Raw genomic sequence first — 20,983 nt, forward strand, 5'->3', positions numbered from 1 at the left:
TTCCTATTGATTGCCAGTTGATACACAAGGATACCTGTGCTCCCAAAATCAATAAAATCACTCAAGAATGTAGCAAACTTTTATAGTTCATGTGAATATATTTGTCATAACATTTGAAAATATTAATAATGATTCATGTTATTTCAAACATTAATGTTATTTCAAACATTTAAATGGTGGAGTCTGGCCCAAGGAATGTTCAGACTAAACATCCAACATAGAAAAGAACTCCTTGGTCTAGATTTTCTGCTATGTATTCTTAAGTTTTTTTCTCTTTAAATAAAAAAAGTTCTGCCTCTGCTTTTGCACTTGAGCACACGATCAAGGTTTTCTTTCTTGTAAATTATTTCGGAAGAGTTAGTCCAAGAGCCCAGCCGCACTCGGGCAGAGCCTCACCTGTGTGCCTGCATTGTGCTGCCTGACGAATCGCTGCCTTTAGCCTCTTCCTGTGGCGGCATTCGATGACAGATTTTCCGTCTGGGAATCCAGTGTCTGTGCATCTGGCTGCCAAGCTGAAAATAACCTGACCTTCAGGGGCTTCCTGAAGGCTGGGAACGTGTAGGGCTTCCCATTAGCCATGCCTCTCATGCTGACGGTTAATTTGATGACCACCAAGAGGATGCTTAACTGCTTCCTCTAAATGCAGGAGACAGAGGGAGGACAGTGATGGTCCAAGATGCTAAATGAAATTCAACTTCTCAGAAGCTTAAAACTCGGAGGCTCCTTGACCCCCTTTCTGCCCATCTGGAAAAAGGGTTAAGCGGAGTTCTCCTTCCTCCCAGGTGTGGGCCCCTAGCAGCAGCCCCTAGCAGGTGCAGGAAAGTCCTTTTATTGTGCTCAGTGGGGTGCTGTACATTTTAACCTAGAGCCACAAAGCAAGCCTGTTTGTGAAGACTTTATAACTACACCTCTTTTTTTTTTTTTAAATCCTTTCTTGACTAAAGCTTCTGCTCTATTTACCTCTTCGTTTTTTTTTTTTAAGATGTTGGGGGTAGGAGTTTATTAATTAATTTATTTATTTTTGGCTGTGTTGGGTCTTCGTTTCTGTGCGAGGGCTTTCTCTAGTTGTGGCAAGCGGGGGCCACTCGTCATCGCTGTGCGCAGGCCTCTCACTATCGCGGCCTCTCTTGTTGTGGAGCACAGGCTCCAGACGCGCAGGCTCAGTAGTTGTGGCTCACGGGCCTAGTTGCTCCACGGCATGTGGGATCTTCCCAGACCAGGGCTCGAACCCGTGTCCCCTGCATTAGCAGGCAGATTCTCAACCACTGCGCCACCAGGGAAGCCCACTACACCTCTTTTTGATGGGTACCCCTTTTAAACGAAAGAAAAGCTGGGCAGAAATCTGAAGGCAGCAAACCAGATATCTAATATGGCGTTAATTTCAAATACTCTGTCCTCCAATCCCAACAAGCCTGCTCATATTTCTCAAACTACAGTGCCCCAATCTTTGACTCAGAACATGCGGTGCTGTGTAAATGAATTGTTGGTAAACACAATATTCCTTGCTTAATAACCCAAAAAAGATGTTGTGAGAATGAATTTGCAGTGATTTAGCGCTTTTCATTATGGAAATGCCATATAAATACTTAACTCTAATGCTTATTTTATTCCAATTTTTTGTTAATCACATTTGCTTAGTTAATACGGCATACTTATGCCAAGTTTTTATTTTATTGCCATAGATTTTACGAATGATGGCAATTGCATGCGGTGTTTTATTTGAAATTAGGTTGATTGCAAAAATTCATGCAGAATCGCCTATTAATTTTAGGGTTTAGTATCTATGCCATTGTACCAGCAAATCCCCCCAACACACACACATACACACATACCTGCACACATACATACACACAACACATTCATGCACACATGCCCATACAATTTTCCACCCACGTATAACACACTGGCACGTTGCCTCTTTCTTTAGGGAAAGAACTCTCTCTAGGGGAAGGATTTTTCTTTAAAGGCTCATTCATGCTCTTGAAAGCAGACAAATTTGATTTAGCAGAGCATCCTTCCAAAATTGAGAAAGAAAGAAAAAATAAAGGACGAAAGGGAGAGCATTCAGGGGTATAAACCAATTCCATAGTTTTGTTTTGTTTTTTTTTGACTCAAAAACTGATAGTATGTGAAATAGAATTCACTTTTCAGGTTAAGTGGTACCTCACCCCTTAGTATAAATCAGTTCTTCCTATCCATTTTCCTTTAGGACAAGAGGGACAAGGGGCATCAAGTGAAGTGGAAAAGGAGATTCTGAAAGGGGTCTCAGCTCTCCTCAGAGATGGCTGCACACTGAAAGAAACTCGGCTTCAATGTTAGGGTTCTGTTTTGGTCAGGATTAACTTCTGCCGACAATGGCTTCAACAAGAGAGTTTCTTTTTCTCTCATACAAAAGACGTCTATAGAAGACAGTCCAGGTTGATAAGGAGGCTCCACAGCCATAAGAGATTCTGGTTCCTATCTTATTGCTCTATCATCCACAACTTCTTACCCTTGGTCAAAGATGGCTGCTCAAATTCCAGCCATCATGTCCTCAGTCTGCCAGTAAAAAGGGAAGAAAGGCACTGTTGCTTCATTAATGGATACTTCCCAGAAGTACCATACAACACAACTGCTTGCTTTTCATCGGCCAGAACTTAGTCACACTATCACACCTAACAAAAAGGGTGGCTGGGAAATAGTGTCTTCATTCCTGTGATTTGGGGCTCTGCAGAAAATCAGAGGTCCATCTACTAAGGAAGATGGGGGAGAATTAATGTCAAGGGACAACTAGAAGGCTTTGCCCACAGGATCGTATATCAGGTCTTGCTAAAATATCTTACTTGTCTGTGACCTGAGTTCTTTTCAGTTTTCTGGATTTCTTTCCAGGCCCAGACATAAAAATCACAAATAAATAAAAGTGATCTAACTCCAAGGCCATTTCCAAAGGAACGCTTTGGAAAGCTCAGACCCCATTCTATGATTGCCTATTAACCCTCCCTTGAAATTTCAGCGGAAATTCTAGAATTGGCTGGGAATGCAGCGAGGGACAACAAGAAGGCCCGGATAGCCCCAAGACACATCCTGCTGGCAGTGGCCAATGACGAGGAACTCAATCAGGTACGTCTGAAGCATTGACACCAGCCACGGAATGGGTTTGCCAAACGCGCTACTGCATGTGGACCTGGCTGGCTAGAAATCCTTCCTGCTACAGTACTCAGTCACATTTACACTAAAAGAGTCAGATCATATGGGAGAAGAACAAATTCTGCTAGCCATATTATTTAGATTCAAAATAAAATTGTCTCTGGAATAGATCCCATTATATATTCTGAGACTTGCCAGAATTTCTTTTCCTCTTTGAAAGCAAGCTCTGTGTGTTGCCGAGGGAAGTGCAGTGCACATATGTTATTCTCTGTACAGTTTCTTCCCCCAAACTTTGTTGACGATTTATTCTGATGAGGGCAGAAGCGTCCTTCTTCATATATCAAAACTAACGCTTTATATTTTAGAGCTGACTCCAAAATCGAGTGAATTCCCACCCCCATGCCCCCCGCCAAAGATGTGCAAGGTAGCAGGTAAATAGTATGAGAATTTTAATTTATGTGTATTTTATAATGTTAACTGTCTGTGGTTAAGAATCAGTTCTTATTTCCAATCCAACATGGGCTGATAATTTCCAAAAATACAATAAAAAATAATTACTAGAAAAATTAAAAAAACAAACTACCAGCTACAATTTTTTGTTACTAGATCCAACAGGTATGCAAAAACTCTGTCAACTTACTAGACCCTTCCTCATGATTTCTGTACTCTCTTTGTCACAGACAGGTAACTAATAGCTTGTGGACCAGCCTTGGTTGCAGACCACATTTGGAGTAGCGCTGCTATAGAATGTGCAGAATGTATTAGTGTGGTAGTTCATGTTGATTAGTTAAAGTAAACACATATCAGTTGGGAGGTGTGTGGTCAAACATATTTTACTGATGGAATGCATGATCAAAGGAGTGGGGCCTGTTGTTAACTGAGTCTAGCCCTTGCATTAACCTTTGAACCTCACTTTGTCAAGCTGTGCTCCCACGTCTGAAGCTCTTTATCCTCGGTTATGTCTGGAATCTCCAAGCTCTGGGCAACATCCCTGATTTCAGCCTCTATACGCTTTCATTTTGCTTTGCTTGTTTTGCTTTCTGTACAAGATCTTGGGATGCCTTGTTACCTACAGAGAAAAGCCCTACCCGTGAGGCAGGGACAACCAGTTAAATCGTGTATTATGCAGTTTCTTTGGAAAGCAGAGACCAGATTTAACGCTTGTTTTGCCAACAGTTAGAACCGTATTAAATCCAGAACCAACGAGCTCTTTGCTGTCTGAGCTCACGCCTTCTCTCTCTCTTCAGCTGCTAAAAGGAGTGACCATCGCCAGCGGAGGCGTCCTGCCCAGAATTCACCCTGAACTGCTGGCCAAAAAACGAGGGACCAAAGGCAAGTCAGAAACTATCCTCTCCCCTCCCCCAGAGAAAAGAGGAAGGAAGGCCACGTCGGGCAAGAAGGGGGGCAAGAAATCGAAGGCTGCCAAACCACGGACGTCCAAAAAGGTGAGCCCAGTGGCGTCTGTGAACTCAGGACTCACAGAACGGGAGGAAAGTTGAACCATCCAAAGAGAAGGGCGTGGCCAGCATCCCCGATGGACTGGGGACCCGCCTCAGCTTGGTGCTGGGAGAAAATGATAGGAATGTGTGTGAAAAAGAATAAAGGGCTGGGCTTCCCTGGTGGCGCAGTGGTTGAGAGTCCGCCTGCCGATGCAGGGGACACGGGTTCGTGCCCCGGTCCGGGAAGATTCGCGGCTGGGCCCGTGAGCCATGGCCACTGGGCCTGCGCGTCCGGAGCCTGTGCTCCGCGACGGGAGAGGCCACAACAGTAAGAGGCCCGCGTACCGCAAAAAAAAAAAAAAAAAAGGCCTTTGAGAGGAGCTCAGATCATCATGCAGGGTCCACTAGAGTTTTCCAAACCCCACATACGGGTGGTTTTCATGTTTCCAGATCCCCTCCACTGACCTCACCAAAATCTCAAGTGAGAGAGCTGATCTGGAACTCTACTTTCCACCTCTCCCCATGTGGCATACTGACACACCTTTAGCTTCCCACAGAGGGTCGCCTGAGTTCAGCCAATGGCATTTCAGGTGTTTTGGATAAGTAGCTATAGCTCAGAGGTGCCATTTGTGGAGTAATACTTTCATATGCTGCCCAGTACGGCAACTGCTAGCCACGTGTGGCTATTTAAATTTGAATTTAAATTACTGAAAATGAAATCAAATTCAGTTCCTTGGTTGCACCAGCCACATTTCACGTGCTCAACAACGCGGAGCAGCACAAAGATAGAACGTGTCCACGAGGGAATGAAGTTCTGTTGGACAGCGCTGCTTTGGGGGTTGTCAACTTTTCATTCCCCAGACCTCCATGTTGGCAAAAAAGATGGTATAAGAGTTCATTTCTCGGCCGCTGTGCCCCAGGGGAATCCTGGAGAGAAGGGAAGTTGAGCAGTGCGCTATGAATGACCCCACTTGGCTTATTATCAGAAGCTGTAGGCGTTAAAAAGAACAAGAATAACATACCTGTGTCCAGGTTTGAGCAAAGACTATGGGTACATGCGAACCCCTTAATACACCTGATTTTTGCAGTATCCTTTTGTTTTCCCCATATTGCGGTCCCTTGCTTCCCTCTGTTGAAAACAACAGAACCTAACATCTGACCACTTCCGTTCATATCCAACTTGGTGGTAACCATGGGAAAGACTTCAAAGCCACTTTGGGCTTTTTCTGGATTATTTCTGATGTGTCCTTCTGATTTCTACCAACAGTCCAAACCAAAGGACAGCGATAAAGAAGGAACTTCAAATTCCACCTCTGAAGATGGGCCCGGGGATGGATTCACCATCCTGTCTTCTAAAAGCCTTGTTCTAGGGCAGAAGGTAATAAAGAGAATTGTAATGTGCCGTCATAAAACACTATTGCATTTTTATAACCTACTGTTTACAAGCAGTGAAGCCTCCTTCATCCCTTCCTTCCCTAATATGACTTTCACTCTCTGGTCTTGAATTATTCATTTTTAAACTAAAGAGCTACGGCAATGTCTGCATCGTGAGGACAAACAAGCTCTTTAGTGCTGACAATTGTTCATGCTGACACTGGTCAGCCAGAGGTACCCAGAGTGGATCTTTCTGGTCTCCATGCCCCAGATATCTCTTGCTCACCAAAAAAAAATCCATAGCTAACTTTCTCAACCAGGCTTTGGGAGGCCTGCTTTACATGGTGTGATGTAATTTATCAAAGAAGGAAAATACAAAGATATGTTCCCTGAATATCGCTGGTGTTAGAAATGAATTATTGGCTAATAATTCAGTCTGCTTGCCTTTCTAGGCTGCAGAAAGAAAACAAACAAGGTTATACATTTGAAAAGTCTTCAGCAGCACAACAGCAGCCCAGCCAGACATGCAAATAATTCATTCCCATAAGCATAACAGACAATTTATCTACCAAGTCAACTGGGGCTGCAATGTGATACCCGCGGAAACAGTCAGTTAATCATATCGGGTAGCGAATGTTTGCAGCCTGACAGTAGTACGAACCTCTGTTGAAGCAATTGGGAAGAGCATGTTTTGAGAAGAGCATAAACGTGGCGGGTTCCTAATTCATCACTGATGAAAGCAGGGAAGCAAAGAGGTGGAATTTATGTCCACTCCAGGGGCTATCTGTGGTTACGTGATGATTCGCTTTCTCTCCCTTATCTAGGGGAGCAAGAAGTTCTAGCTCACATGGGGAGACAATGGAAAATGGCTCCCATTCTGCTCAGCTCTGGGCACATGGGGCAGCATTTCACAAGCATAGCCCCAAGAGGGTGGTCCCAAAAGTCAAGGGTGCCAGACATAGAGGTCAGAATCCCAGAGCCCCTCACTTCTCTCCAGCAAAGTGGTTGGCTTTACATCCCTGCCTCCACGGGTCTGTGCTGCTCTGGAGAGAATGCAGGGAACCGAGTAGCTTCTTGCAGGAGCTACTCAGAGAATTATGATATCGAACACCAAGGCCACCCGGATGGGAAACGAAGGCATAAGCTATAGGGAAAAGAAAAGGAGGGGAGGTCCCGGTCCTGCCCCCAAAAGGGGAGGCAGATTTACTGCTAGCCTCAGGGTGAACATCAAATCCACTGAGCTCCAAAGAGCCTGTTGAAAACCACACACCTTGGAAACGTCAGATGGTCGCTCCACGCACAGCCCTTCCTGTTGACACAAGCAATTGAGAGAATGAACAGATGTGAGTAAAACATGAAGATTTTCCATAGGCCTTGATCTCGCCCACCCTCTGCATCTTCTCTTCCCAATGCAGCTGTCCTTGACCCAGAGTGACATCAGCCATATTGGCTCCATGAGAGTGGAGGGCATCGTCCACCCAACCACAGCTGAAATTGACCTCAAGGAAGATATAGGTAAGGTTCTGAGATTTCGGGAGAGGTGCCATAGAATAGCTACGGTTCTGGCAAGTTCTCGTGAAGTCGGTCATTGTCAGCTGGATGGCCCCTGCTTGGCGGACCGTGTCAATCAAGCTCCGCCTTCGTGTGTAATTGAACAGCATTACTAGAGAAAAACTAATTTTGTTTGAGGTTTGCAGATATTTTTGACATTTTTATTGAAATATTATACACAAACAGATCATTAATGCACAGCTTGATGAATTTTTCTCCAAGCGAACAAAACTGGGACCAGCACCTTGATCATGAAACAGAACCTTACCAGCACCCCACAAGGCCTCTCATCCCTTGTCCCGGTCACCATTCTCTCCAAGGGTAACCACTATCCTGTCTTCCGTTTTTTTAATTTTTGGCTGCGCCTCGAGGCATGTGGGATCTTAGTTCCCTGACCACGGATCGAACCCGTGCCCCTGCAGTGGAAGCACCAAGTCTTAACCACTGGACCACCAGGGAAGTCCCCACCACTATCCTGTCTTCTAACAGCATAGAGGGGTGTCATCTGTTTCTGATTTTATATAAATGAAATCATGCAGTATGTCTCCTTTTGTGTCTGTCTCCTTTTGCTTAACTTTGTGAAATCAACCCATGTTGTTGAGTGTGGTTGCAGTTCATTTTCTTTACTGTACAGTATTCCACTGTAGGAATATAACACAGTTTGTTGATCCATTGTACCATTGATGGCACTGGGGCAGTTTCCAACTTGGGCTGTAATGAGTGGTGTTACTCTAAATATTGTTGTACATGTTTTGGGTAAACCTCTACATATATTTTAAGCTGAAATACTGGGAACACCATTGGTAAAAAGGAAATGGACACCTGGAAAAAGTTAGGTGGTCTGTAAGGCTATACTCTGAGTTCTTTCACCAGTGGATTGCCACCTGTCCCGCGAGTGGTGGAGGGATCTGTTACTAGGCTAGGTGGAGGAACCTGGAGGCTAAGCTTCCAGGCACTAGAAATAATAATAAGACCATTTAGTCACCATCTCACCGATTTTTACAAAACAGAAATGGGCAAAGAAAGGGTTTTGTCCCTGGGATACAGGGCTTGCTTCTGAGGTAGGTGATTTGGGGCCAATGCTAGCAGCTCAGCCCTGGATGGTGGCTGCCAGGCTCACCTGTGTTTCCCCCTTGGCATCAGAGGCCACTTGCTTTGCTGAAAAGGAAATAAGATAGCACCGGGTGGGGGAAAACAAAAACAACAAACAAACAAACAAACAAAAAACAGTATTACAGAGAAAGAGGATTTCTCTGGCACACAAACAGATGGTGAAAATTCTTCTACTCTTCAAACCCAGCCCAGGCCCTACCAACTGCCCTCAACTCCCTCTGTGTGGAAAGACTCCCCCTCGTGCCCTTAATCTTGAGCTCTGTTTTGAAGTGTGTTCTAGCTTCTCTCAAACAAAACAAGTTTATCTTTTAAAGCTTTTCCTTCTTTATCATTTCTATAGTATATGCATTTTTATATCAGGAAAACTATAAATATATTTCTATTTTTTAAAGGGTGGGCGATGGTAGGATAGGAAAAACACTGGCATTGAAGTAAGAACTCGAGGTCAGATCCCAGCCTCAGTGGAGGTTCTGGAGCCAGTGTGGGTCTATGCCCTGGATTTAGTTGTGTGACTATAGGCAGTTTTCTTAACCTCTCTGAACCTCAGTTTCCTCACGTGTGAGGATAACAATAGTACGTGTCTCATAGAGGTGCTATGAAGATTAAATAACATAATACAAAGAGGGAGCTTAGCACAGTGTCAGGCTCATAAGCATTTGATAAATGATAGTCTCCTTCATGGTTGCAGAGTCGTTAGAAGGGGTCCCTCCCATCATGATTCCGTTCTCCACTACTGTCGCCCAAACCAATCTCCCCATGCAGATAAGGCCCTGATTTATTTTTTTAAGACATTATAAGTTATTACAGAAAAGTTCAAGCCTACACAAAAATAGCAGAAGAGTGTAATGAAACCCTACACACCCCATTGCAATCATCATCTACCCATGACCAAGTTCGGTTCAGCTCTACCCCCGCCCACATCCCCCACACATATTACTTTACCTGTGAATAGTTCAGAATGACAAGGGCTATTTTTTTTTACAACATACCATTATCACAAGACCACTATCACAACTAAAAAAAATTAAATTAATATCTTCAAATATCCAGTGTTCAAATTCCAACTGCATCATAAATGTCAATTATTTTAAATTTGTTTATTTGATTCAGGCTCCAATAAGTTCACACGTTACAATTGGTTGATAAGTCGCTTATAACCCATTGGATCCCCCTTTGTCTCTCTCTTTTTTTCTTAGCAATTTATTTGTTGAAGAAGCTGGACCATTTGTCCTGTAGGGTTTCCCACAGTCTGAATTTTGTTGATTCCACCCTCCTAGTATCATTAAACATGTTTCTTCTCTGCTTTTCTTATAAGTTGGTAGTTGGATCCAGAGGCTTAATTAGATTCAGGTTCAAATACTTTTAGCAAGACTACTTGGGCAGTGATGGAACGTTCTCCCAACAGGAGGAGCCCCACTCTCTCACGATGCTCCTTCTCTAGTTCTGTCCATTCGTTAGGGGTTGCAAAGGGGAGATATTCTAATCCTAGATATTCTAATTCCTTCTTCACTTCTTCACTGGAGGCTTCCACACAGGGGAAGTCCCCTCATCAACTCTACAGGCTACTTTATTCCTAAATATCTTCAGGAAAGAGGGTGGGCTCACCTTGGTTTTTACATGGTCCCATTTGACCTCTGAAAGCAGAGCACAGCAGCCTAGACCTGTTTGCCCTGCTTCTCACGGTGAACTTGGCTACCAGCTTCAGCAACTTGGCCTTCTCCAGGCTTCTGTGACCCAGCAGATGGAAACTGGCCAGGGGTCTGAGGGGCAGAAAGGAGACTTAGAGGCACTTGCCATAGCCTGCGATCACCATAACCAAATTGTGTCATTGAAACCCAAGCACGTGAATGGAGAAACCCCTCCACCCCAGCCTCAGTGGAGAGTGATTGCTGGAATCAGTATTTTTCCTAAGTGATCTGCACATCGTACTGTGCCCCTCCAAATATACTTCAGTGTCTGAGTGTGGAGTGGGGAAGCCCCCTCACTCAGCCTCTAGGGAAGCCTCTGAACTGAATAATAATAACAGTAATAATCATCACCTGAATAATTGCAGCAACTAATAATAATAACCACAAAGAGAGAGAGAGCTGAGACTTGCCCCAGACACCCAGTTCACCGAAGTCATTTGAAGATGAAAATGCATGAAGGGAAATACCTCATCTCCCACCCAAGAGCAGCAGTCATCCTGGTCTGGACAAAACACCCACATGTCGTCTCAGGGGCATGAGGATCTCCTGGTGCGCATAAGTGGGGCTCCTGTTGCGCTGGAGGTGGAGTCCTGCCATCTCCTGGGGGTTCCACTTGGCCTCTCTAGAAGCACAACCCTGAAATATGGCGTAGAGAATTGTCCTACCATCAAAAACTCGAGGGATTTCCCAGCAGAAATGTCCTTAGAGATTAGCCTTGCAAAGCTCTGCATTTTCCACTGGAAACCAAGGCCCAAGTTGGGGGAACAACATTCCAGGCTGCCTCGGGTCTGTGTCTGTCCTTCGGCCCCAGGGACTTATAACGCATAGGTGGTGGTGAGATGGGAACAGAACCCCAGAGCTCTCCACTCAGAGGTTCCTGCTAAGCCATCTGTCACCTGGGGCCTGCTCCCCACCCCGCAGCAACAGGGTGGTGGCTGCATCCCCAAGGGTGGCTCTGGGACCCGGCTTAGGAGCTGGTGACAAGAGGCAGACTGCAGCGTCTGTGAGATCCCCCCTCAGTGTGGAGTGCTGCCATCAAATCAAGACACTGAATTTAATCAGTACTACATGGGTACCGAACCCAGAGATCAGAACACCAGAGCCTCAATTTTTTGAAAAGATCACTTTAGGGTTCATGTCATGAGACTGCCTTATGGCCAGATCACCCCCTAAAAGGGTCCTTTAACGAGTTTCCATGGAATATGTCAATTGCCAACAATATAACTAGCACTGCTGATGGCCTTTGATAGTACTCACAATGGTATAACCTCTTCTCCCATTTTATGCCTCTCCTTATGTTTTTTCTTATGCTTCCTTTTTGCTTTCAAGAGGGATCCATCTTTTATATCTCCAGTATCATTTTCCTCTTCAGTAGAGACTTCTAATTCTAAATTAAATATCAAGTTAAGAAATAAAGACATAAGTTAAGGAAAATGAAAATCTTATTTATCTAACCCTAACCTTAAAGTTATAAATACCTTTGCTTTCTTTGCAAACTTTTTTTTTTTTTTTGGCCATGCTGTGCAGCTTATAGGATCTTAGTTCCCCGACCTGGGATTGAACCCAGGCCCTGGCAGTGAAAGCGCCAAGTCCTAACAACCGGACTGCCAGGGAATTCCCTCTTTGCAAACTTCTGAAGCTTCTTTTCTATTGTTGTCTTTTTGGGTCATTTTTTTCTAAGTAGATCTTTATTAGAGTATAATTGCTTCACAATACTGTGTTAGTTTCTGTTGCACAACAAAGAGAATCAGCCATATGCATACATACGTCCCCATATCCCCTCCCTCTTAACCCTCCCTCCCATCCTCCCTATCCCACCCCTCTAGGTCATCACAAAGCACAAAGCCGATCTCCCTGTGCTATGCTGCTGCTTCCCACCAGCCAACTATTCTACATTCGGTAGTGTATGTATGTCGATGCTACTCTCACTTCGCCTCAGCTTCGCCCTCCCACCCCATGTCATCAAGTCCATTCTCTATGTCTACCTCTTTATTCCTGCCCTGCAACTAGGTTCATCAGTACCTTTTTTTTTTTTTTAGGTTCCATATATATGCGTTAGCATACGGTATTTGTTTTTCTCTTTCTGACTTACCTCACTCTGTATGACAAACTCTAGGTCTATCCACCTCACTACAAATAACTCAATTTCATTTCCTTTTGTGGCTCAGTAATATTCCATTGTATATATGTGCCACATCTTCTTTATCCATTCTTCTGTCGATGGACATTTAGGTTGCTTCCATGTCCTTGCTATTGTAAATAGTGCTGCAATGAACCTGTGGTACATGACTCTCTTTGAATTATGGTCTTCTCAGGGTATATGCCCGGTAGTGGGATTTCTGGGTCGTATGGTAGTTCTATTTTTAGTTTTTTAAGGAAACTCCATACTGTTCTCCATAGTGGCTATATCAATTTACATTCCCACCAACAGTGCAGGAGGGTTGCCTTTTCACCACACCCTTTCCAGCATTTACTGTTTCTAGATTTTTTGATAATGGCCATTCTGACCGGCGTGAGGTGATACCTCATTGTGGTTTTGATTTGCATTTCTCTAATAATTAGTGATGTTGAGCATCTTTTCATGTGCCTCTTGGCCACTTGTATGTCCTCCTTGGTGAAATGTCTATTTAGGTCTTCCACCCATTTTTTAACTGGATTATTTGTTTTTTTTGATATTGAGCTCCATGAGCTGTTTATATATTTTGGAGATTAATCCTTTGTCTGTTGTTTCATTTGCAAATATTTTCTCCCATTCTGAGGGTTGTCTTTTTGTCTTGCTTATGGTTTCCTTTGCTGTGCAAAAGCTTTTAAGTTTAATTAACTCCCATTTGTTTATTTTTGTTTTCATTTCCATTACTCTAGGGGGTGGGTCAAAAAAGATCTTGCTGTGGTTTATGTCAAAGAGTGTTTTTCCTATGTTTTTCTCTAAGAGTTTTATAGTGTCTGGTCTTACATTTAAATCTTTAATCCATTTGGAGTTTATTTTTGTGGTGTTAGGTAGTGTTCTCATTTCATTCTTTTACATGTAGTTGTCCAGTTTTCCCAACACCATTTATTGAAGAGGCTGTCTTTTCTTCATTGTATGTCCTTGCCTCCTTTGTCATAAATTAGGTGCCCACACGCGCATGAGTTTATCTCTGGGCATTCTATCCTGTACCATTGATCTCTATGTCTGTTTTTGTGCCAGTACCATATTGTCTTGATTGCTGTAGCTTTGTGGTATAGTTTGAAGTTGGGGAGCCTGATTCCTCCAGCTCTGTTTTTCTTTCTCAAGACTGCTTTGGCTATTCGGGGTCTTTTGTGTTTCCATAAGAATTGTAGGGCTCCCCTGGTGGCACAGTGGTTGAGAGTCCGCCTGCCAATGCAGGGGACACAGGTTCGTTCCCCGGTCTGGGAAGATCCCACATGCCGCGGAGCGGCTGGGCCTGTGAACCATGGCCGCTGAGCCTGCGCGTCCAGAGCCTGTGCTCCGCAATGGGAGAGGCCACAACAGTGAGAGGCCCGCATACCAAAAAAAAAAAAAAAAAGAATTGTAAAATTTTTTGTTCTGATTCTGTGAAGAATGCATTGGTAGTTTGATAGGGATTGCATTGAACCTGTAGATTGCTTTGGGTAGTATAGTCATTTTCACAATGTGGATTCTTCCAATCCAAGAACATGGTATATTTCTCCATCTGTTTATGTCATCTTTGATTTCTTTCATCAGTGTTTTACAGTTTTCTGAGTACAAGTCTTTCGCCTCCTTATGCAGGTTTATTCCTAGGTATTTTATTCTTTTTGTTGCAATGGTAAATGTGAGTATTTCCTTAATTTCTCTTTCTGATTTTTCATTGGTGGTGTATAGGAATGCCAGAGATTTCTGTGCATTAATTTTGTATCCTGCAACCTTACCAAATTCCTTGATTAGTTCTAGTAGTTTTCTGGTGTCATCTTTAGGATTTTCTATGTATAGTGTCATGTCATCGGCAAACAGTGACAGTTTTACTTCTTCTTTTCCAATTTGTATTCCTTTTATTTCTTTTTCTTCTCTGATTGCTGTGGCTAGGACTTCCAGACTATGTTGAATAAGAGTGGCGAGAGTGGACATCCTTGTCTTGTTCCTGATCTTAGTGGAAAAGCTTTCAGTTTTTCACCCTTGAGTATGATGCTTGCTGTTGGGTTTGTCATATACATTTATATGTTGAGTTAGGTTCCCTCTATGCCCATTTTCTGGAAAGGTTTTATCATAAGTGGGTGTTGAATTTTGTCAAAAGCTTTTTCTGCATCTATTGAGATGATCATATGGTTTTTATTCCTTAATCTGTTATTGTGGTGTATCACATTGATTGATTTGCGTATATTGAAGAATCCTTGCATCCCTGGGATAAATCCCATTTGATCATGGTGTATGATCCCTTTAATGTGCTGTTGGACTCTGTTTGCTAGTATTTTGTTCAGGATTTTTGCATCTATGTTCATCAGTGATATTGGTCTATAATTTTCTTTTTTTTGTGATATCTTTTTCTGGTTTTGGTATCAGGGTGATGGTGGCTTCGTAGTATGAATTTGGGAGTGTTTCTCCCTCCGCAATTTTTTGGTAGTGTGAGAAGGATCAGTGTTAGCTCTTCTCTAAATGTTTGATAGAATTTGCTTGTGAAGCCATCTGGTCCTGGACTTTTGTTTGTTGGAAGATTTTTTTTTTTTTCTGTGGTACGCAGGCCCCTCACTGTTGTGGCCTCTCCCGTTGTGGAGCACAGGCTCCAGACGCGCAGGCTCAGTGGCCATGGCTCACAGGCCCAGCCGCTCCACGGCATGTGGGATCCTCCCAGACCGGGGCACGAACCCGTGTCCCCTGCATCGGCAGGTGGACTCTCAACCATTGCGCCACCGGGGAAGCCCTGTTGGAAGATTTTTAATTATGGTTTCAATTTCGTTACTTGTGATAGGTCTGTTTATATTTTCTAATTCTTCCTGGTTCAGTTTTGGAAAATTGTACCTTTCCAAGAATTTGTCCATTTCTTCATGGTTGTCCATTTTATTGGCATCTAGTTGTTTGTAGTAGTCTCTTATAATCCTTTGTATTTCTGCAGTGTCAGTTGTGATTTCTCCTTTTTCATTTCTAAATTTATTGATTTGCGTCCTCTCCCTTTTATTCTTGATGAGTCTGGCTAAGTGTTTATCAATTTTGTTTATCTTCTCAAAGAACCAGCTTTTAGTTTTATTGATCTTTGCTATTGTTTTCTTTGTTTCTATCTCATTTATTTCTGCTCTGACCTTTATGATTTCTTTCCTTCTACTGACTTTGGGTTTTCTTTGTTCTTCTTTCTCTAGTTGCTTTAGGTGTAAGGTTAGACTGTTTATTTGAGATTTTTCTTGTTTCTTGAGGTGAGATTGAATGGCTATAAACTTCCCTCTTAGAACTGCTTTTGCTGTGTCCCATAGGTTTTGTGTTGTCATGCTTTCATTGTCATGTGTTTCTATGTATTTTGTTATTTTTTCTTTGATTTCTTCAGTGATCTCTTGGTTATTTAGTAGTGCACTATTTAGCCTCCATGTATTTGTGTTTTTTACATTTTTTTTCCTGTAATTGATTTCCAGTCTCATAGCATTGTGTTCAGAAAAGATGCTTGATACGATTTCAATTTTCTTAAATTTTCCAAGGCTTGATTTGTGACCCAAGATGTGATCTATCCTGGAGAATGTTCCATGTGCACTTGAGAAGACAGTGTATTCTGCCACTTTTGGGTGGAATGTCCTATAAATATCAATTAAATCTATCTTGTCTGTTGTGTCATTTAAAGCTTGTGTTTATTTATTTTCTGTTTGGATGCTCTGTACATTGGTATAAGTGGGGTGTTAAAGTCCCCTACTATTACTGTGTTACTGTTGATTTCTCCTTTCATGGTTGTTAGCATTTGCCTTATGTATTGAGGTGCTCCTATGTTGGGTGCATAAACATTTATAATTGTTATATCTTCTTCTTGGATTGATCCTTTGATCATTATGTTGTGTCCCTCCTTATCTCTTGTGACAGTCTTTATTTTAAAGTCTATTTTATCTGATACTAGTATTGCTAGTATCAGATACTAGCAATATCAATCCAGTTGTGATTAACATTTTGGGGAAGTAACTCCTATGATACATTAGAAGCAAATAAAATAAAATATTAAATAATTCTTTAAAACAAAAGAGTTTGCTAAAATCTAAGTCCCACTGGACAGAAGCCCAGGGACCCCTGTCACCAGTGACCACTGGTAAACAGGATTTCAATTGCAAAGTTTGATTCCTACTTTCTCAGCAATTTTTTTAAGACCTAGTAAAACTCTGTCAGTGTAATTAATGACTGAAAAGAGCAACCACAATGGATTTCCATTGTTTCCTTCACAGGTAAGGCCTTGGAAAAGGCTGGGGGGAAAGAGTTCTTGGAAACAGTAAAGGAGCTTCGCAAGTCCCAGGGCCCTTTGGAAGTAGCTGAAGGTAAGTGTGGAATCAGGCCATGTTCCCTGCACAGCCTCACCACCTTCCCCTCCAGCATGACATGCTTCACGCACATTCAGTTTGCAGAGCAAAAGAGGCCATAACCAATCAAGAAGCTATTTTAGCATCTCTCAGATAATTTGAGCAGGCCTGCGTAGATCATTTCGTACACTTTGGGGACTATAAAGTGTCTGGATAGTTCAAGCCAATTTGCATCCCAGCTCACCCCAAAATGGTCTAGAGCAATTGGGCAACTTTGTGTGTGTGTGGAAAATACACATGACAAAATTTACCATTGTAACCTTCAAACATTGTACAATGTGGTGGCATTGGGTACACTCAGTGCTGTTCTCCATCACCACTATCTAGTCCCGGAACTTTTTATCACCTTCTGTGGAAACCCCACACCCATCAAGTAGTCACATCGTCCCTCCCCCAACCCCTGGCAACCACCAGTCCGCCTTCTGTTTTGATGGATTTGCCTCTTCTGGATGTTTCATGTAAGTGGAATCGTATAAATATGTGATCTTCTGTGTCTGGCTTCTTTCACTTAAAATGTTTTCAAGGTTCATCCATGTTGTACCGTGTATCAGCACTTCATTCCTTTCTATGACTGAATACTATTCCATTTGTTTATCCATTCATCATTTGGGTTGTTTCCACCTTTGGCTCTTGTGAATAGAGCTGCTCTGAACATTTGTGCACAGGTTTTTGTTTGAACGCTTATTTTCAAGAATACTGGGTAATTTTTTGACAGGCGGGCCCAACTTCAGATCCATGTCCCCGCCCACCTCCAGGGACCATCTAGTCAGTGCCAAGTGCTGCCATGGTGCTGGGGCTCCAAAGACAAATAAAACCCACTCCTGCCCTCAAGCACTGGACAGTCGAGGAGGAGAAACAGACACACAAGTGGGGCACAGAGAGGGAGCCATGCTCTCTGCTTGGGGGAGTTGGGGAGGCGCCAGGGAGGATATAAGACCTGTGTGTGAGAAGGCTCAGTCAGGAGCAGCAGGGAGAAAGACAGGAATAGCGGCCAGAGATGAGCCTTGCCCTTGGGCTGTGCTAAGGGTCTGGATTTGACCCTGTACAGATGAGAGTAGGAGCTGGGGAATGTGATGATCAGATTTGATAGTTAGAAAAGTAATGGGGCTTCCGGTCAAGACAGAACATGAGTCCGCACTTTACAGTCTGCACATACCACTCCCCATATGATGATAGATAGAATTTCCTTTTTAAAATTTTAAGACAGAGCCACACTGAAATATAAAATAAATATCCAGGACTTCCCTGGCGGTCCAGTGGTTAAGATTCCACACTCCCAATGCAGGGAGCACAGGTTCGGTCCTGGGTCAAGGAACTAAAATCCCATGTGCCGCACGGCGTGGCAAAGTAAATAAATAAATAAACATCCATGTGGACAGAGAAGAGCTGCAGGCAGCAGCAGCAGGGGGACGTGGAAGCTGCGGGCTGGGCTCCAGGTCTGGTAACATGCAGAGCCATCAGGAGGTCAACTCTTACCTGCTGATGGGAACGGAGTCACCTCATGCTTGGAGGGGACCAGAGCCAGGCTCGCTGCTCAAAGCAAGGGCTGGATGCAACTCCCAAGCTCTTACAGGAAGCCAAGGCTCTGACCGCCACCCAGGGCTATGGCTCGTGTGAACTCTGTTTTCTAGAGTAGCAGAAGGGAGCAGAGAGCCCCTCGCCCAGGCCCAGGGCCACGTGGCCCACTAGCTCAGTGTCTGGATCTACCGCCTCCCCTATATGACCATGAGACAGAGCCCTGAATCATCCTTGTAGGACAGGATCCTAACTGCGGGGGTCTCGCAAACTGCCTGATGGGGTGGGAAGGAGAGAAAAATAGCTTCTCTACATAGAGTGAGAGCCTCCAACACACTTCTAAACAGTTCCAGAGGCAGAAAATAGGAGGTAGAGAGGCAACATGTGAAAAGATGAAGAGATACAAACTACTATGTGTGAAATAAATAAGCTACAAGGATATATTGTACAACACAGGGAATACAGCCAATGTAGCCAATATTTTATAATAACTTTAAATGAAGTGTAACCTATAAAAATTTTGAAGCACTACGTTGCGCACCAGAAACTAACATGTTGTAAATCAACCATCCCTCAATTTAAAAACAAACAAAAAAGATCATGGCTGAGAATTTTCCAGAATTAAACCCACGAGTCCTCAGGTTGAAAACACTGAGTATATGAAATCAAAATAAATCCAAATCCTGGCCCATCAGGAATTCCCTGGCAGTCCAGTGGTTAGGACTCCACGCTGTCACTGCCGAGGGCCCGAGCTCAATCCTGAGAAAGATCCTGAAAGCCACGTGGTGTGGCTAAACCAAAAACAAACCCAAAAAAACCAAACAAAACCTGGCCCATCTTGGTGACATCTCTAAAGTTGAAAAATCAAGAGAAACCTGAAAAGCAACCCAACGAAAGGCAGAGTGTTTGTAAAAACGGTTCTCCTGACAGCCGACTTCTCATCAGCAACACAGGATGCTTGGAGACAGAAAAGAAGTATCTTCAAAGCACTGAGGGGAAAAACTGTCAACTAAGAAGTCCATGTATTACTTTGTTATTATTCAACAGGGAGGGTGAAAGATGCAGAATTACAGACATGCAAAAATTGAGAGTCAGAAGCCCTCAGACTCTTGCTGAAAGGACCACAGAGGCCTCACTGGGAGAAACAGAAGTGAATCCAGAAGGAAGGAGAGGGCTGTAGGAAACAAGCAGGAGCTAAGAAATCGGGGCATATCTGTCAGCTCTAAGTATCCATGGCCCTGGGGCCAAACAGTGGTAGCTCCCTGGGAAGAAGGGATTGGTGAGGGTGAATCTGTAAAAGGGGAGACAGTTCATCAGGGTCTAACACCATATTTCATTTAATTTCAAAACACCATCCGTTGTAAGATATGCCCTTATTGTAAGAAAGAATAAATTTCCAAGATGGAGTGTCCAGTAGGAGACCCCACACAAAGCCAGGACACATTCAGTTTAAGAGCTAGCAAGACATGAACTACCACGCAGAAAGGGCAGCAAGTACCTTTTCTTTTTTTCTTAATAAATTTATTTACTTATTTTTGGCTGTGTTAGGTCTTCATTGCTGGGCGCACGCTTTCTCTAGTTGCGGCGAGCAGGGGCTACTCTTCCTTGCTGTGCGCAGGCTTCTCATTGCGGTGGCTTCTCTTGTTGCAGAGCATGGGCTCTAGGCACGTGGGCTTCAGTAGTTGTGGCTCGCATGCTCTAGAGCGCAGGCTCAGTAGCTGTGGCGCACGGGCTTAGTTGCTCCGTGGCATGTGGGATCTTCCTGGACCAGGGCTTGAACCCATGTCCCCTGCATTGGCAGGTGGATTCTTAACCACTGTGCCACCAGGGAAGCCCCAAGTACCTGTCTTGACCTTGGCATTGGGTGGACAGAGGGGGACAAAAAACCTCACTAGGGAACTTGAACCACAAGCTGGTACTCCTGTGGATTTGCAGCCGAATCCACTGCGGCCCAAAAACTTCAATCAGGAAAGTTAGTGGGACATGACCTGGGTATGGTAGGGTCCCCAGGTGACATAGAAGTAAATGCAACTTCCCTCTGGAAGAACTCATCTCAGTCCAAGCCCACAGCCATTGTAAAATGCATCCTGATTCCAGCCAGGAAGGTGGATGGGACAGGGGTGGGAGGTGGCGGTAGAAATGAAGCAGATGGCCCTGGAATGAGACAAGTCAGAGGAAACCGACAGGTGGTGCCGGCGACAGAGGTGGAGAAAGGGGAATCAGGCTTCGGGAGTGAATGATGATTTTCTTGGGCACAGGTTGGACCTGGGGCACCAGCAATGTCACTGGTAAGCAGCTGGTGAAAACTGAGGACAAAAATGGTTTGCAGATGGCTGTTTAAAAGCCAGGGCCAAGCACGTCGGGCAGCAGAGAGAAGAGCACCGGGCCTCGGCGGGCAGGGGGAAGAGGGGCTGTTGCAGGAACCTGAGACAGGAGGAAAAGCACAGTGTCGCGGAGACCAAGGATTAGCAGCAGCAGCTTCCCAGCCAGACAAGGGGCCACCCTGCAGTCCCCTTCGCTGTGGTGACCCTGAGAAGGTGGGCTCGCCTGAGGAAAGGTTCTGGAGGCCCTTTGCAGCTGCACTGCCATCCGCAGAGCATGGTCCTCACCAGGTGACATCGCATCACATAAAGAGTATTGGCAGATGCTTCTACCAAATATCAGTGTCCCAAGCCCCGA

The 20,983-nt window shown here is 44.0% G+C and overlaps 2 protein-coding genes across 6 annotated transcripts in view; one reads left to right on the forward strand and one right to left on the reverse strand.

The window, feature by feature from the left end:
- LOC114908915 (core histone macro-H2A.2) overlaps positions 1 to 20,983 on the forward strand; it is a 53,872-nt gene that overhangs the window by 26,986 nt on the left and 5,903 nt on the right. Inside the window, exons 3-7 of the mRNA XM_029245697.1 lie at positions 2,993 to 3,099; positions 4,374 to 4,571; positions 5,833 to 5,943; positions 7,355 to 7,454; positions 16,658 to 16,747. Of these exons, the coding sequence (XP_029101530.1) occupies positions 2,993 to 3,099; positions 4,374 to 4,571; positions 5,833 to 5,943; positions 7,355 to 7,454; positions 16,658 to 16,747 (606 nt within the window). The remainder of the gene's footprint in view (positions 1 to 2,992; positions 3,100 to 4,373; positions 4,572 to 5,832; positions 5,944 to 7,354; positions 7,455 to 16,657; positions 16,748 to 20,983) is intronic.
- AIFM2 (apoptosis inducing factor mitochondria associated 2) overlaps positions 5,892 to 20,983 on the reverse strand; it is a 37,195-nt gene continuing 22,103 nt past the window's right edge. For 4 of the 5 annotated variants that reach the window (XM_029245691.1, XM_029245692.1, XM_029245690.1 and 1 more), the window contains exons 9-10: positions 11,549 to 11,678; positions 10,725 to 10,927 (exon numbers count right to left, since the gene is read on the reverse strand). In XM_029245691.1, coding sequence (XP_029101524.1) covers positions 10,819 to 10,927; positions 11,549 to 11,678 — 239 coding nt within the window. In that variant the 3' untranslated portion in view covers positions 10,725 to 10,818. Of the gene's footprint in view, positions 5,932 to 7,209; positions 7,249 to 10,724; positions 10,928 to 11,548; positions 11,679 to 20,983 lie in introns of those variants that run through there. The other variant, XM_029245696.1, reaches the window with a different exon arrangement.

This window comes from Monodon monoceros, unplaced genomic scaffold (genome assembly GCF_005190385.1).
Source record: "Monodon monoceros isolate NGI ecotype Baffin Bay Population unplaced genomic scaffold, NGI_Narwhal_1 Super_Scaffold_4, whole genome shotgun sequence".
NCBI classification, from domain to species: domain Eukaryota; kingdom Metazoa; phylum Chordata; class Mammalia; order Artiodactyla; family Monodontidae; genus Monodon; species Monodon monoceros.